Genomic DNA, 19,067 nt, shown 5'->3' on the forward strand with positions numbered 1-19,067 from the left:
GGCACTGACATAAAGTTCTATTTGAGTGGCAAGGGCTAGCTATGCACATCGGGAACTGTGCACATTGTTTATCAAATCCGTATGTATTTGGCCCATAAGGCAATAACTTAATGCGAGCTATCCATGCGCAATAGCTCCTTAAGACATGCGTGACTTTGTGTGTACTTACGGCCCAGATGCCAAGTTTCATGCAGTCTAGAGGACCAATAGCATGGTAGATTAAAGTGCCATATTTTTCAGATGGCACCATCTACGTTAAGATTAATAGCATTGGGGAAAAAATAATCAAGAAATCCACAAGGTGTTGCATGTTAAAGTGTTGACGTACTCTTTTGCTCTTACACAGCAACCACCACTGTTCGTTTCATTTGGAAGGTACTGTTAAAATGCTTCATTGTGGGAACAGCCAAGCCACATTACATCCCTTTGTGTTTTACTTTGGTAGTAAAGAACTACATAATATAAATGTCTATGTTAGTGAGTGCCTTCTTCATGATACCAGGGCAGTTCAGGCATTCATAACAGGGCTGATTAAATATTTGAAGTTAATGATAGGAGAAATCGGACATTCACTACCTTAGTGCTGGATCTGCTGCCCAGGATAGGAATTTTATTAAGTTGTGTCTTCATGCAATGGACTTTTGATACATATGTTGAGTGGAATTTCTTTGAGACCAGCCATGGAAAATATCCTTGCAATGGATCAGCTGATGCTCTGGCAGTTAATGGTCGTTCACAGAAGCCTCTAGATAACCAAATATTGATGCCTCTTGATCTGTTAAAGTTCTGCGGTGATGTAACATGAAAGAAGGTTAGCCACAGGCCACACAATTTCTGAGACAAGATGTAATGGGACATCCTCCTCTAGCATTATTTTTCTCAACTGTAGTCATCAATACCAATATTATTTTTCAAATTTTGGACAGGTCAGTATTATCTCAGCTGCTTTTCTGAAAACGTCATATATTATTATATACAATGTTATATTTCAAGCTAAAATTTATGAAAAGGAGTTACTTTATTTTTGATGTTACAATCGATAAGTACTAGCCCTCAGTGTTCAGTTAAAATTAATTTTTTTTTAATTTTTTTACAGAGACATTTGAAATTGAAATTAATTTTGAAGCCTAGTATTGTTTACTATGTTTATTTCTGGATTCATTTATGAAATAATAATCAAAATTAACAGTTTACTATGTTTATTTCTGGATTCATTTATGAAATAATAATCAAAATTAACAGAAATTTATTTGTCAAGAAAAATTGTAAACCCTTTGGAATATGCTTATTACCGCAGAGTGAAGTAGCAGTAAGCATGCCTGTGATGTGATCGGACGTCTTTTTGTATTTTGGGCGAACAATGAAATTTCGGCTTTGTTAATGTGAAAATTCAAAAGACTGTATGATATACTAAAATGTGATGAAATATATTAACATAACAAAAACTCTACAACAGCAATCTTCAAATTTATTGAGATCAATTCATCGATGAGAATCTAAAATGTGAGAATTTCAGATGAAAAAATCAAACCTGTAGACAAGACTGAAGCCAACTCTACACAAAAAGCTAAGTAAACTAAAAAGTTTATTGTAATCTTCGCTCCTCTCAAATGTTTCATAAGTCTTTGCTTATTGTGGAAAATAGCTGGAATTAGGAAGGAAACTCTTCCAGGATATAGCAAGATAAAACAGTTGAACATATAGCTAAGATACCGACCCCAGGACTACCCAAAATTTAGCATCCAAAACATTTTCATCAAAGTTGCAGGTGTACATATTTTGATAGTGAAGGACAGAGGCCATTGTACAAAAAGCCCTATAAGATAGCTTGACTGTGTGTCGTATGACCGATTCTTGGCTACGTTTGTTCATAAAAATGATTTGTGGCTGATTGAAGATGGACTCTCCAACTCACACAATACATTTTCCTATTTGTGAAGAAGTACAAAGTAGGCTGTCCTCAGATATATTTAATTCTTATCAGTAATATATTCTTATTCAGCACAAAATATTGTTTAAGTATACAAAAGTGGTGCTTGTAAATTAAGACCATGTTTATAAAGTTGTCCAAAATTGGCACTTTCACATGTGTGTAGGTGGGTGTAAACTTGGGACTCCTGTCGAAAAGAGCCTGTAGAAATGGAGCCAAAGGCAATATCAAGTTGAAACTTATGTACGTATCAATCCTAGACATTGTGGAATCATCCCATAAAATTCCATTAAGTTTGGATATGGCTGAATGAATACCACCTCCAACACTGGACCACTTGATGAGGAATGTTCCAATGATGTGTATCTAAGAGATACAAATGAGTTTCTGGTATTAATTTTACTTTAGTTTAATTTCGGAAAATATCATCCATGTTTTAAAAATTAATTAGCTGTCGGCCGTGATTACTTCTTTGTAGTGCTGTCTTGTTCCAGATTCAGGTGAATAATTTAGTTAGATCAAGTAGAAATAAAAAATAATATAGTTCTGTATTTGTGATCAACCTGAAGTTTGGTTGTGACCAGTGTTTTACTGGGTTTGTTTATATTAAGAGGCTACAGTGTGATTGTGTCACTCTCTTGCCCCCTTTCTCCTGAAATCTTCGTTGTGGTATAGATTAGGTTGGAAGATTGTCTGCTTGTGAATTGCCAGAACCAACAAATGAGAATGCAAAATAAAGATTGTGCTAAAAGATAAAATACTTCTACAGTGCAGTCTGATGTCTGCTTGCTCCATATTTAATGTACATTTGTTTTATCATAAAAACGAAAACTTGCAGGCAGTTTGGTTTCAGTAACCTGAGACTGCAATGTGTGTGTGTGTGTGTGTGTGTGTGTGTGTGTGTGTGTGTGTGTAAAAATAATTGTGAGTCTTTTTGTTGAGCCTATCTGTGGCACAGCATCTCCAACCTTTGAACTGTCTTACCTAGCCATTTAGAAAGGGACATAGAACTTAGTGGACTCTGCATCACAATGCCTCTTGGCATTTTTCACATTAATTAATCGTTTCTGGTGGCAAAAGAAATGACAAGTGTCATAAAATACCCTTGGATGTAACTGTGGATTGAACACCAGTCATTAGTATTTGTAATCTGACACTTACCCATTGAGCCACACAAGGTGATTGTACCAGTATCAATCAGGAATGAGAAACATAGAAAAGTAGATTGTATTAACTATTTTATTTCAAAAATAAGGCTTTCCAATTCAAAGTAACTATATCAATTGTTGTTGTGCATTAGAGATTTGTACACTACTTTAATTAATTTATAGACAGTAGTATGGTGGTAAGAATATAATGCTGTCTTTTCCATAGTTCAGGAGAAGAAAGAAGGCAAGACTCTTATCATTGAAGCTGTCACTGTGCCATCTCCACGACAGCCACTCTTAGTTAGGACACCATCAGATGGTCCATGCCGTTTGTGTGCCTTGGGCCTGGACATAAAACATACGGTAAACTTTTTTACTTGAAGTGATTATCCTGTCAGCAGTTCTTTTTAAGATTAAATGTACACTGGTGATAGAATATTGCCTTTTTATTATTATTATTATTATTATTATTATTATTGGTAGTTTGCACTTGATGCTAACACCTCTAGTAGAAATAATATGAATAACTAATATCTACATTGCTTACTTTGTATTGTTCTCACACTAAGTTTCTCACTGTCATAGCTCGATACTAGATTTACAAACTGAATAGAAGCAATTCTTTTCTGATACATTGAGAGCTTAGTTTTGAAAACTGAATTTACTTTATCAAAAGCACTCCAGTCTATTTTTACTCTTTTGTTTGTTGATTTTCTTTTTTCTGTCTATGCAATTAGTCTTCAGCTATCCAAAACTGAATAAAATGTAACCTGGTTCTATGACTTTGTTGTTAATGTTAATTTTTTTCTGTGTGTCCATTGTACTCTATTTAATAATATCGTAATTATTTTTAAGCCATCTTTCTAACTTACATTATTTTTTTCCATTTGTCATTGAAGTTTATCCATGATTAAGACAAACGGGGCATTGCCACCATCAGAACATTGGTGCCTCAGATGTGTTCCATCTGCTTGTATTCTGTTCTAACTAGGAACACAAGGAAACACATGATCATAAAAAAGTTATGATTATTAGGGCATGGAGTCACCACAACAAGGGCACACTGGATGTAATTAAAAGTAATGAATACATTTGACTACTGAGAGCCCCATGTATGGCCTTATAAAGCTGTTGTCACTGTCTGTTGTTACTGGAATCATGCTTAGTGCACACAGTGGAACAGGTGAGTGCAGTCAGTGACTAGGCTGCCCCTGGCAGCCATCTTTAGTACCTGTGGCTGCAACTTTTGATTGTCAGCGTGCACTACACTTGGCATAATCGCCTGACTCATGTCCACTGTGGCGGGTTATTACAAATTCCTTTTTTGTTTTTCTAGATAAGGTTCTATAAATTTTCTCTAGGACTGATGATGATGATTTTGGTGATGTGGAATCTCTTCGCTAGACTGATAGTTTGTGAATATGCTTCTGCTGCAGACTGAGAGGTTTCAGAATTTTAGAATGTGTACACAAATGCTCTTCTGTTAAAAGTTAGTTACTACATTAGTTCTTCTTTGGGCACTGCATCTTGTCATGGGTCTGGGCTTCCTTAATGGTCTGTTCCACATATCTATGTTCTCTGTTTTTCTCCTCCATTCTCAGATCGCAATCTCCGTAAGGTCATTCAACACATTGTCTATCTATCTTACTTTTGTTTGGTCCTTCTTTTGTGTGTAATATGGTCTTCCTTACATTTTTCTCATGGGTGTCTTGTCATATGATATCCTCTCCTTATGTCCTAACAAGTGATTTGATAAGTGTAACTATGTCTTTACCTTGTATAAGTTACTGTAGTTCATTGGCCATATCTTATACCCCAACATTCTGTCCCACCACAAGTTCATATATTTGTTCAGATGACCTTGTGTTGTTCATATCTGCTTCTCTCTTTGTTCACTTTTCCAAACCATAAGTAAAAACTGGTTGTACAGGGGAATAGTATTCTTTTGTTTTTCTTGTAATTAAAGAACTTTTAAATACTTCTGAGGTTGCAAAAAAGGCTGTTTCATAGTTGTGTCCATTCTCTAATAAATAATCTTGTATTATCACTGTAGAAAAGAACTTGGAGATTACTGAAACAGTAGACACCTTTAAAACATTTTAATGAGGCCATCGGGTCGTATTGTCTTCTGCTGACCTTAAAATTGGACCTATTCTACATTTTGTCATAGTTTAATTTACAGTTTTGGCTCCTTCTGGTCCCATTACTTTTTGTATTTCTTCAAGTATGTGTAGTGATTTTCTGTGTACATTGGTGTGTAGATTCATTGTTGTCAGTGTGGTGTATATATGTGTGTGTGAATGTGTATCATGTGTTTGTATGAGTTGCTGAACAATAGGTGCGAATACACTTGTGGTGTTCATAACACATGGTAGGATCACATGAGGCTGTTTACAACATACTCAGTACAACCTTATTCCGTGGCCAAGAAATTCTATCTTTGATACTGTTAAGGCTTTCTATATTCACGTGCCCAATAAATAAATTGTTTTGGAATGTCTGTATAAACCTAAAATAAATTAGGAATAGATAATTGTGAAGCACCTTAACTATTTTGCTTTTAGAAATACCTCAGGGTTGTAACAGAATGTCTTTTAACATTAATAATAATTTACACTTTCATAGACTCACCTGGAGAAACACCCATTATGTGGTACTCCTTTTATTAATTCAAAGTTGAGCACTTCATGTAAAATCTTGTCATTTGAACAAAATATAGCTGTGAAGCAGAAGATACAAGAATGTTTTGATATTGATACTACTATTTGCAAAGTGAATGAAACTAACTTGACTTTAGTCTGTTTATTCAAGAAATTAATTGTAACTCATCTCCTTTTGAAATGATAATTAAATGGACACCCTAGCTGCAAACAGGTGTTGATGTACTTCATTGGGGACATGTTGAAAATGTGTGCCCTGACCGGGACTCGAACCCGGGATCTCCTGCTTACATGGCAGACACTCTATCCATCTGAGCCACCGTGGGCACAGAGGATAGTGCGTCTGCAGGGACTTATCCCTTGCACGCTCCCCGTGAGATCCACATTCCCAACATGTCCACACCACTACATTCGTAGTGCGCCTAATAGATGATTGCCCATCATACTCATTACTCGTGGCAGATTAATCTACCAAGTCCCGTACAAGTTCAGGCATAGCGTGTGCGTTCGCACAAGAAGGTCAATGGCCGGGAAGCCATATTTTAACTATATATATGACGATAGTATCTGTTCCCGAAAGAACAGTTACCGTGGATGACCATGCAGCTTTCCTAGAAACAGGCGTTGATGTACTTCATTGGGGACATGTTGAAAATGTGTGCAGGAGAAAATGTAAGCAGGAGATCCCGGGTTCGAGTCCCGGTCAGGGCACACATTTCCAACATGTCCCCAATGAAGTACATCAACGCCTGTTTGCAGCTAGGGTGTCCATTTAACTATCATTTCATTTCTAGCAAAGATACATGGTCATCCACGGTAACTGTTCTTTCGGGAACAGATACTACCGTCATATATCATCTCCTTTTGCTTTACACCACGTAATATTGGAGTAATTTAAAAAAAGAATCTGTCATCTTGCAAATGACAGCCAACAGTAGTAATTACAACTCATGCTGTATCACCATTATTAATCTCTGAAAAAATGTGCAATTAGTTTTTTGTACATACAGGGGTGTTACTGCTACTGAAATAACTGGTTAGGTTATCAGTAACAGCGTATACACTGGTGTCCAAAATTAAAGCAACAAACTGCTATTTTCCTGTCCTGTGTCTAATTCATGATATAATCATACTAACTGTCAATCAGATGACTGTGCAATCGTGTTCTGCATGGAAGGTGGCATTTCAGTCAATGGACAACGATGCCAACAGTGATATCAGAGCATCTATGAATTGAGATAGTGTTTGTCAGGTAGCCCCACATCCACAGTCACTGTGTACACAGTCACGGACAGTGCAGTATGGCACAGAGAAGATGCCTACTGACTCTCTGCAGTGGAGGGCCATAGAAAGAAAGGAAGCAGGACAGTCGTAAACTGATTTGGCCTGATGGCTTAATGTGAATCATTCTTGGATGTGGTGACAGTTTATAGAGACCGAAACTGTATCCCAAAGACCAGGGCAGGGCCAACCACATGTGACTTCAGAAGAGAGGACCATTATTTGGTTGTAATGGCACAATGGTACCGGATTAGTGTTGCATGGCAACTGGCATGTAAGCTTGCAGCATCCACTGGACGTGTTGTATCGAGGCAAATGGTGTGCAGGAGGCTTTGGCAGTGTGGCCTTTGTTGCTGGAGACCTCCTGTATGTGTACCTCTGACACGTTTTCACAGAAGGGAATGTCTATAGTAGAGTCATCAACAGGCCACCTGGACAGTCAAACAGTGAGCCAACGTTGTTTTCACAGATGAGCCCTGATTTAGTCTAGAGTGATTCTCAATGGATTTGTGTCTTGAGGGAACATGGAACATGATTTCATGACCCAAACATTGTGGAAAAAAGAGGGATATTGAAGAGGATCTCTAATGGTGTGAGCAGAAATTATGTTTACCACTTGAATCCCTCTTCACGAAATTGTACGGGTGAGTCAGCAAGATTTAACTGCTCTCTTGGGAATTTGTGGTTGTTGTGAGATGCTGTGGGCCCAGACTTTGTACTGACAGACCCTAGTGCTCAACCTCGTAGAGCACGGGCGTTTGATTTTTCTTGTAAATGGAAGTTATTGCACGTATGATGTGGCCTGCTCGATTTGAATGCCATAGAGCAAGTCTGGGATGCACTAGGGAGATGGCTTGCATCACATTAACATCCAGCAACCACTCTCCAAGACCATGAGCAGCTCTGCAGTAAGAATGGGTGTTACTGCCTCAACATGAGCCTGATGACATCATTCACAGCATGTCCCATTGTTGTCATGCTTGTATTTGTTCCAGAGGTGGTCACACCCCCATTCTGAGCACATTAACCAGTTCTCAACATGTCTCAACATGAGCCTGATGACATCATTCACAGCATGTCCCATTGTTGTCATGCTTGTATTTGTTCCAGAGGTGGTCACACCCCCATTCTGAGCACATTAACCAGTTCTCAACATGTCTCAACATGAGCCTGATGACATCATTCACAGCATGTCCCATTGTTGTCATGCTTGTATTCGTTCCAAAGGTGGTCACACCCCCATTCTGAGCATATTAACCAGTTCTCAAAATGTGCATGCAAATATGTTTAGTTGGAAAAAAAATGAACATTTTTGTCTACCATTATGTATGTTGCAGTTGTTTATGTTCTGTATTCTTTACATTGTTTCTACTTTATCACCACCTGTTTATATTATCTTGAGGCAAAATCAATGCAACATTGCAAAATTTCCATCTTTTGCTTTAATTTTGGACACCAGTGTATTTACCAGAAATATGTTACAAGATACACATGTGTACATCCACATCTTTCTTGTTGGAAGATTCGAACAAAGAAAAAAACTTTTGAAAATAAATTTCTGTTGTTTCCATTATTCTCAGTAACTATACAACCAAGTGTACATTATTGTGAATTATCAATAGTGCTTTTTATATACATTCCAGTGAGATAATTAATATTTTCAATGTCTCTTTTGTACACAGAATAACAGTTCATTTTATTATGTAAACGTTTTATGTCAGCCATAAACAAATGTTTCTCTGGAATGACTGGACCACAATTGTATGAAGTTTTGTGGACAGGAATTCCACATGTACTATTTGTTAATTAGTTACATCACAGTTTGTCACAATGCACTTGTAAAAACAGTAAGTCAAGTTCATAACACTTAGTTATGTGAACACTGCTACATCAGTTATGGGTTTGTAATTGTATTTGCCTTAACCAGTTATTAATTGATCAGTTCATATATCATTTTTAGATACACAGTTCCCCATTTACAGTGGGTTGCAGTTGCATCTGCTTTAAGTAGTTATCAACTAATCAGGTCACCAAGCATTGTTGACGGCACATGATTACATTGATTGAGAGTTCAAAATTGGGTTAAAAAATCATCCATTTGTATTTAACGATATATTACACAAAGTTTTTTGTATTGTTATTTGTTATTAGTTCGGTGCTATATTAATGACTTTTGACCCATTCTCACTACACTACTGCAACCAATGAAAGCAGTCTGATAAGTTTGAACATTCCCTTGAAAGATACGTGTTAACATCCCCATTCAGGCTACAGGCAGTGAAAAAGAGAGAGAGAAGGAGAATGACAAAAAAAACCAGCCCGGAATCGTCAGATTGTTCCCATCTGAGCATTCTGACAATGATTACCAATTTAGTTACCAACTAGGCTATTAAAGTTATTGATGATTTTTTTTTAAATTCAGACTATGAAGTTTTTTAAAATACATGTTTAATACATGTTTGTTAGAAGAAGTCGTTGCAACAGTTTTCATTATATTGTTCTTTGCATCTTAAATGTGCAAATGTGCCCAATTGTCTTGGAGAATGTAATGGATAAATTGTTCATGTGTAACAAAACAATTGTCTTGGAGAATGTAATGGATAAATTGTTCATGTGTAACAAAACATGTTGGAGATGGTTTTTTACAGTCATGCAGCGCAATACATAAGGAGTTTTTTCTTCAGATATCTACTTCGGCATTGTTGACTCAAAGTACAGGAAAAGATTGTCATAGATTGATGTGGGTTTGGCCAGTAAGTGTAAGATCATATGCGGCGATCTAAAACATATTCACTACAGCTTCATTCCAAGGGCAAGAAATCCTATCTTTGATATTGCCAAGGCTTACTATATTCAAGTGCCTGATAAAAAAATCACTTTGGAATGTCTGTATAGCTGAAAAATAAATCAGGAACAGATCAGTATGAAGCACCTTAATCATTTACTTTTAGAAATATCTCAGGAGTATAATAGAATGTCTTTTATCATGAATAATAATTATACTTTCATAGGTTCAAGTGGCGAAACACCCTTTGCATGGTGCACCTATTATTAATTCAAAGCAGAACACTTTCTTAACTGTGGAAAATGTCATCACTTGAACAAAATATAGCCGTGAAGTGACAATCACAAGAATCTGTTTTGATATTGATACTACTCTCTGCCAAATGAATGAAATGAACTTAAGTCTGCTTATTCAAGAAATTAATTGTAACCCTCTCTATTTGCTTTACACCATGTAATGTTGGAATAATGTAAAAGAAGAATCCCTTCATTACTATTTTCTTTTGCATCACTATGCTCAATGTCCGTTCTACTTTTTCTTCTTTCCTGTGATTCTCTTGTCACCTTACAGCATGACAAACAAACAAATCCGGGGTATGGCTATGGGCACCTATATAGCACCATCCTATGCCAACCTATTCATGGACCATATAGAGGAATCTTCTAAAAACCCAGAATCCTAAGCCCCTCACATGGTTCAGATTCATTGATGACATCATGGAAGGTGAAGACACCCTATCCACATTCCTCCAGAACCTCAACAACTTCTCCCCCATTTGCTTCACGTGGTCCTACTCAACCCAACAAGCCACCTTCCTAGATGTTGACCTCCACCTCAAACATGGCTACATCAGCACCTCCATCTGTATCAAACCTACTAACCACCAGCAATACCTCCAATTTGACAGCTGCCACCTGTTCCATACCAAGTAGTCCCGTCCGTACAGCCCAGCTACCAGTGGTCATCGTATCTGCAGTGACTAGCAGTCCCTCTTGAAGTATACTGAGGTCTTACTGAAGCCTTCACTGTCAGTAATTATCCTCCAAACCTTGTACAAAAACAGGTCTCCCATGCCTTATCTTTCCAGTCTCCCACCACCTCCAAAAGTTCCAACGTCCGGCCACAGAGGAGCATTCCCCTCGTAACTCAGTACCACCCAGGACTGCAGCAACTGAATTACATTCTCTGCTGGGGTTTTGATTACCTCTCGTCGTGCCCTGAAATGAGAAATGTCCTGCCCATTGTCCTTCTCACCCCTCCCATGGTGGTATTCCAACGTCCACCAAACCTACACAATATACTCGTCCATCTTTACACAACCCCTGCACCCAATCCCTTACCTCATGGCTCAAAACCCTGCAACAGATCTCTATGCAAGACCTATCCCATGCATCCTCCCATCACCACCTACTCCATTCTGGTCACAAACATCACCTATCCCATCAAAGGCAGGGCTACCTGGGAAACCAGTCATGTGGTCTACAAGCTAAGCTGCAACCACTGTGCTCCATTCTATGTAGGCATGACAATGAACAAACTGTCTGTCTGCATGAATGAATGGCCATGGACAAGCTGTGGCCAAGAAACAAGTGGACCACCCTGTCGCTGAACATGCTGCCAAACATGATATCCTTCATTTTAATGACTGCTTCACAGCCATATGGATCCCTCCCACCAGCACGAGCGTTTCTGAATTGCGCAGATGGGAACTTTCCCTGCGACACATCCTATATACCTGTAACCCACCTGGCCTCAACCTTTGTTAATCACTGTCCTCACTCATGCAGCCCCTTCCTGGTTCCCATTCCAGCACTACCCAGCCATCATTCCGCCATCACACCCAATCTTTTTATTTCTCTCCTTTTTCACTACTCCCCCTCCCCCCTCACCTCTCCCCTGCTTTCAGTCTAACCTGCAACGCTTCACTGTCTGCCACCCCCTCCCCCTCCCCACTCCAGCCTCCTTACCCCCACCCAGTCATCACTCCCCTCATGCACTGGTGCTGCTCCACGCAGTGTGGCTTCAGTTGCCTGAGACTGCAGAGAGAGAGTGTGTGTGTGTGTGTGTGTGTGTGTGTGTGTGTGTGTGTGTGTGTGTGTGTGTTGATGACAAAGTCCTTAACGGCTGAAAGCTTTAATTGTGAGTCTTTTTGCTGTGTGTATCTGCGACTCAGCATCCCCGCTATATGTAACAACTTTCCTGCTTGTAATATTGTTACATTCGATCCTGGATGTTCCATTTTTTAAAAGAAGAAGACTCTGTCATTTTGTAAATGGCGGCCAACGATGGTAATTATATCTCGCACTGTACCACATGTTATTAATCTCTAAAAAATGTACCATTAATTTTTCACACATCTAGAGATGTTAACACTACTGAAATAAATGGTTTGGTTATCAGTAACAGCAAATATTTACCAGAAATATGTTGCAAGATACATTAAGTCTTTCTCATAGGAAGATTCAAACCAGAGTAAAAAAAATTATGAAAATCAGTTTGTTGTTTTCATTGTTCGCAGAGTTTCACTATAAAACAGATTATTGTGAAATATTGATACTGCTTTTCATATACATCACAATGAGATAATTAATGTTTTTATATATTCTTTTGTACGCAGAATAACAGTTCATTTTATTATGTATACATTTCATGTCAACCATAAACAAATGTTACTCATTCCCAGAGAACCAGTACAGATGCATGTATCTCATGCCACAATTGCCATATGACTGCATATGATTTTTGTCTTTTGTCTTCTTTAGTACCTGACTATTGCACTAAGTTAAATCAGATTTTATGGAGAACATCACCCTGTTTCACCCCTGCTGTGAATATAAAGCTCTTGTTCTTTTGTCATTGACCTGGATTTTTGACTTTGAGCTTCATTGTAATTCAACTAATGGTTTTTAATAACTTTTGAAATCATTACTGGAGAATAACAGCAATCAAATATGTAATTAAATACTAAGTAGTCTTGATTACAAGGCTGTAATAATAATTAATAATCCAACATCAGACCGGCAATCAGTTTAGATTTTTATCAAAAATCATCTTCAGACCATGTCCCATTAGGTGACGAGCAGAGAGACCAGCTGGAGCTTTGGTAAGTGTTGACACTTACCAACTTTGATGTTCGATTATTAATTATTAAAAAAAGCCGTGCAATCAAGAGTGATTAGTATTTTAATTAACATTTTTAATTTTTCATATGCTCAGTTCTTTTAGTGTCTTTTGCCATGCCTGCTTGTAGCCTCTGATTGCTGAAACCAGTTGTCTACCTTATTAAATCATAAGCGCTGGCAGGTCGATAGACACACAAATAAACACAAACATACACACAAAACTCAAGCTTTCGCAACAAACTGTTGCCTCATCAGGAAAGAGGGAAGGAGAGGGAAAGACGAAAGGATATGGGTTTTAAGGGAGAGGGTAAGGAGTCATTCCAATCCCGGGAGCGGAAAGACTTACCTTAGGGGGAAAAAAGGACAGGTATACACTCGCACACACACACATATCCATCCATACATACAAGACACAAGCAGACATTTTTTCCCCCTAAGGTAAGTCTTTCCGCTCCCGGGATTGGAATGACTCCTTACCCTCTCCCTTAAAACCCATATCCTTTCGTCTTTCCCTCTCCTTCCCTCTTTCCTGATGAGGCAACAGTTTGTTGCGAAAGCTTGAGTTTTGTGTGTATGTTTGTGTTTATTTGTGTGTCTATCGACCTGCCAGCGCTTTTGTTGGGTAAGTCTCATCATCTTTCTTTTTAAATATATTTTTCCCACGTGGAATGTTTCCCTCTATTATATTCATATTATTAAATCATAACTGTGATAGAAGTAATCAGTTACTTCCTTATTTGTCCTCTGACTATTTAACGCATCTTTGTAGGGTATGCCAGATACATTACAGATGTAAAATATACATTATATAAAAACACACTAATTTGGGTTGGATTACACAATGATGGTGCAGGAAGTTAACATGGCCTTCTCAGTGATTCCATTCCTGCATTCACATGAGCAACTTCGGGAAATTATGCAAGATCAAAGTCAGGATGACCAGGTGGGGGGGTTTGATCCCTACTGCACCTGAATGGGAGTTCAGTGCCTTAACACTGTGTCAACTCACTATTTTATTTCGAAACAAAACTGTCAATAAGACCACACACATCTAGAGCGTACAGTTAGCCTACATCATGCATAAGAACAATAAACAATGACGCGAAGCTATTCTATTTCACTTCTGAAAAATATAATCACACCTGCCAACACTACTTCCTTCGTAACTGTAATTGATTCCCTTCATTGTGGTGAGAAAACAGGAAACCAGTAACAGAGACATTCTTGGGCAAAGCCTCTCACAGTAAAGATAGTGCACATGTTATCACATCGAAAATATATTCAACAATTAACAAGGACATACTATTTTTGTAAGCTAACATTCGCTTTATTGTAGAAAGACTCCTCAGAGATCTTTTTAACTCTGCCATAAAGGCCATATCCTTCTCAAACCCATGTATGAATGTTGGCAGTGCATTATAAAGTATGTGGCCTCTTCAAAAAGCTGAGATTGGTTTTATTACTGGCATATAAATGAGGCTGGCTGAGTTACTAAGGTGAAAGTTTGAATAAACATCTGTAAACAACAGATCTGCATTTGACAAGTCAGTTGTGAGCAGGCAATGTTAAGGCCATCGTTAAAGATCAAATTTGTTTGTCAAATCCACTCTTGTCTAACCATGTCTTGTTACTTCCAGGAATCTTCATTTTCAGATAGTATTAGGTGTCAGAGTACTGTTCCACGGGCTACAACTCTAATGATATTTTATTATTCCTGTCGTTAGTGAAAGACAACTATAATGGTTTTTAACTCAGTGTTATCTTGTAATTAAGCCAATGTAGATGATTGTGCACTGTCCTTATTGCCAAGAATGTAGTCATTGGTTATTTTACTTCACCAATTCTCAGTTAAGAACCTGTCGACTAAAGGCATATATGAAATATCTTCCATCTATCAGAAGTTACTTTCAAGGCTGCAGGTTCTCTTTTATGTGAACATGTGCTGCAGGTTCTCTTTTATGTGAACATGTGGCACAAGCTCTTCCTTTAGTATTGAAGGACAAATTCTGTCACAGAGATTAGTAATTCATCATAATTTGTGAGCAGTGTATTTTTATTTTCTGTAGTAGTCATACATAATGCTCTGTATATCTGTATGTTACAGAGTGTAAACTTCTATAGCTATAGCTTCGACTCAGATTGAGACTGATTTGTAATTACATGACCTTTTAAAAATATTTATGAGTATAATGTTCACTGTTTCTGTACTGCACTAAGCTCTCGCTAATCCAGCACTCAGCAGTCTGAAGCAGGACGTTAAATACTAATCTCCTCCTCCTCCTCCTCCTCCTCCTCCTCCTCCTCCTCCTCCTTTGGCCTCTCAGTAATTCGGCTCATATATCTGGCCTCCAGTCACTCTGGCAGAAATTGCTTCTAAAAGGAAATGGGTTACACCAGAATCCGAGCTGAAACTCTAAATTTTAAATTAACTGAACACAGATTCTTCTCAGACTGCGATTGCTGCTGAGTACAGTATAGGACAAGCAACTATTTATGACGTCAAAAAGAAAGATGATGATATTTTACAGTACACAACCCAAATGGAGAGAGAGTTGTGAGAATGGAAGGCTATGTGAAAGAGCGAGAGTGAAGAACTGGATGTGGCTGTTTATAGAAGGTTATAAAGGAATTGCAGTCACTAGCACGACAAGAGAGCAGAAGAAAAAGAAGTTGCAATTAATAAACAACCCCCCCCCCCCCCCTCAGGGAGCACACAGTTCTTTCACGAGTTTATGCATGGTGCACATGTAGCCCCAAGCTATTGCAGCCCATTCTTCGTTCCCAGACTGCATTTCCTTCCTGGTGCTTCTCCCCCCCTTCTGCCGCCTCCTACCCCTCTTGGTGTGCTTACTTATGTCAACCTGGCTATCCACCTGGTTTCCTGTATTTCTTACAGTTTTGTTCCACTTGACGTTTCTTTTTCATCCTTCCTTGAAGTTTTCCTCTTGAATGTGAGTCCATCAGTTAGCATAGGTGTTGACCTGCACCATGCCTCCACACTATCCATGTTCTCCCCACTTTTCCCCTATATTTTGTGTGATCTGTTGTGCTGTTTTGGTTTGTCCTTTTCTTGTCTTCTTCCCCTGGTATTGTCCCCATTGTATTGTGGTGACTGTATGGTGTGGGTGTCTGGACGGGTCTGTGCTGGTGCTGTTGCCCTGCCATGTGTAGTGTTTCTGGGGCACTCCTGATCTCTCCATTTCCACCCACCCCTCACCTGTTCTTTCCTCTTCCTGCTGCCCTGACATCTCTTTTCCCCCTAACTGGACTGTGCTGTTTGTGTCATTCCTCCCTTGATTTCTCCAGCCCTAGATCATGGGACCGACAACCCACTGTTTGCTCCCCTACCCAAAAGCAATCAACAACTTGGCAGCAGTAACTTTTTGCAGCAAGTGAGGGTTGGCTATTAAACTGGAAAAAGTGAGGACACATGGCAGCTGACAGTCACCCAGAAAAGTCACTCATCTAACTATAAAGATACAGAAGAGTTGATAAAGAAAATCAAAATATAATGTACAATGGTGATGAAACTGGCCTTTTTGAAAAATGCTTGCATCAAAAGCATTAGCTGCCAAGAATTAGAAGGAAGCTCTTCGGTAAAAACAACAGAAACGGCTTGTAACATTAACAGCATATTGTAGTGCAGATGGGAGTCATAAACCATCACTCAAGGTGATTGGGAAATCCCAACATCCACATTGATTTCAACACAGTAAAGGAAATACATTACCAGTGCAGTATTGTGCTTGGAAGAAAGCGTGGACTGATAGAGAAATAGCATCTCGGTGGTTCCACAAAACTTTTTATACCAACTGTGATAAAAAAGTTGAAGAAGAAGAAGAAGAAGAAGAAGGAAGAAGAAGAAGAAGAAGAAGAAGCAGCTTCCACTGCATGCTATCCTTATAATTGACCATGCTCCCAGTCATCATCCTGATGTGATGCTAAAAGTCAAATGGTACAGTAGCACTCTTTCTTCCACCCAGTGTTAGTTGTGATTCAGCCCATGAAGTTTTGGAATGACTAAGCATCATTATTGACATGCACTTGTCTCCTTGTTGAAAAAATATGGAAACGGAATCTATTGAGGCTCTGTTGAAAATGTGGAAAACAATCGGCTTATGTAATATTGTTTCCGAAACAGCAGAAGTATGGGATAAAGTGGACTACGCTAAAATAATGAAGACCTACAGAAAAGTGTGACCATCCATTGAGGCAGAGTTGGAGCCAGTACTGAGTGACAACAATGAGCGATTCAATTCAGAATCATCAATTGCTGACGCTTTTTGCGTTGGTATTTTCCACGAATTTCCAGGAGGAGGAGGAGAAATTGAAGATGATGATATTACTACATGGTGAAATGAGAAAAACCGAGAGAACCACAAAACTTTAACAGATAAAGAAATAATCAAGTGTGCATGAAAATAATGATTAAAGTGATGAAAAAGGACATAAGAAGAGAGAGCATGAAGATTTCTTACACTGCTGGTGCTAAAACTGCGTAGGCTACCTCTTCCTGGTGTACAATATGCAACAACCAGATACATGCAATATTGATGTAATGCTATGGAAACAGTACATAGTAATGCGTGCCACCACTGTGTTTCACCAATGTGACAACTAAAAGTTTGGTACATGTTTCATAGTGAATGGCCGATGGCCTTGCTGCAGTGGTAACTCCAGTTCCTGTCAGATCACCAAAGTTGAGTGCTGTCAGGCTTGACTAGCACTTGGGTCACCATCAGGGTCTGCCAAGTTGTGTTGACAAGCCGGCTATGCTAAGGCCTTATGAGGTCAATTGAGGAGCTACTGGATTGAAAAGTAGTGACACTGTTCACAAAAACTGACAATGACCAGGAAAGCGGTATGTGAACCACATGCCCCTCTGTATCCATATCCAGTGATGCCTAAGGGCTGAGGATGACCTGGCAGCCAGTCGGTACTGTTGGGCCTTCAAGGCCTGTTCAGGTTTTGTTTGTCTCTTTGTTCGTAGTGAATGATACCAATGTATATGTGCATACTCAAGTACTAAGTTTCCTATGAAAATGAATATTGTCTTTAGTAGTAATAACATATAATACCTAAGAGTTTAATCTAAATTTCAGACACACACAGTACTCTGGTACTTCTGCTAATCTGGAACCATATGTGCAAGGAATGGCCAGATTAATGAGAGTCTGGTGTGTTTCACTGTAGACTATCTTCCTTTCAAAATAAGGTTTACTTGTGCAATAAATTTCAGTTATTACAGTTCATAGTGGTCAGAGATGTGATGATATAACATTCATACTTTTCCATCATGTGACTCTGGTCTAAACTTTTAGGCTGGAGGTTTTAGTGTATTGCAGAGTGGCTGACTCCTCCCTTTTTTCTTTGCGGTCAGCCAGCCACTTCCATCTGCTACATTGTTTTAGCTCCCTCTACCATTTTCTTCCTGTGTTGTCCATGTTTTACTGCTGACGCCCTGCTTCATCCCACGCTCGGTGTGGGTGAGCACATATTTTTCAATGATTGTTCCCCGTGTTTTACGTTCAGTTTTATATAAATGTTCTGAGTTTTTTTCTTGACACCCGTCTCCGTATGTTACTGAACGGGCGCTGAAGACCTTGCTGTCGTGCGCCCAAAAACCCCTCTACTACTACTACTACTACTTTCCATCATGTATAATTTCAGAGAAGCCTTTTATATTATAATCTTGACAGCACTAAAATAAAGTAACTTTCTCTCTAAACAAGTAAGTAAATACTCGCAACACAAGTATCTCTGTGTAAATCAAAAGTCTCTTGACACAGATTTGTTATCTTCAATGAATACACATAACAGTCCAGTACATCTTTCGAATATACAACATTTGAAAATATATTTTAATTGAGTAGATAAAAAATCTACTCACCAAGTGGCAGCAGGAGAACAAACACAGAAATGTATTACGTGTGCAAACTTTTGGAGCCAGTGGCTCCTTATTCTGGCAGAAGAATTGAAGGAACAGGAAGAGGGGTGAAGGAAAAGGGCTGACGAGGTTTAGAAAAAGGGGTTGTTTGTTATGGTGGTCTTCAGTCTGGAGACTGGTTTGATGCAGCTCTTTATGCTACTCTATCTTATGCAAGCCTCTTCATCTTGGAATATCTATTGCAACCTACATCT

The 19,067-nt window shown here is 38.7% G+C and overlaps 1 protein-coding gene across 1 annotated transcript in view; it reads left to right on the forward strand.

Moving 5' to 3' along the window:
• Positions 1-19,067, forward strand: part of LOC126177222 (28S ribosomal protein S18a, mitochondrial) — a 70,728-nt gene that overhangs the window by 14,242 nt on the left and 37,419 nt on the right. Inside the window, exon 2 of the mRNA XM_049924439.1 lies at positions 3,305-3,441. Within this exon, the coding sequence (XP_049780396.1) occupies positions 3,305-3,441 (137 nt within the window). The remainder of the gene's footprint in view (positions 1-3,304; positions 3,442-19,067) is intronic.

This window comes from Schistocerca cancellata, chromosome 1, assembly GCF_023864275.1.
Source record: "Schistocerca cancellata isolate TAMUIC-IGC-003103 chromosome 1, iqSchCanc2.1, whole genome shotgun sequence".
NCBI lineage: Eukaryota > Metazoa > Arthropoda > Insecta > Orthoptera > Acrididae > Schistocerca > Schistocerca cancellata.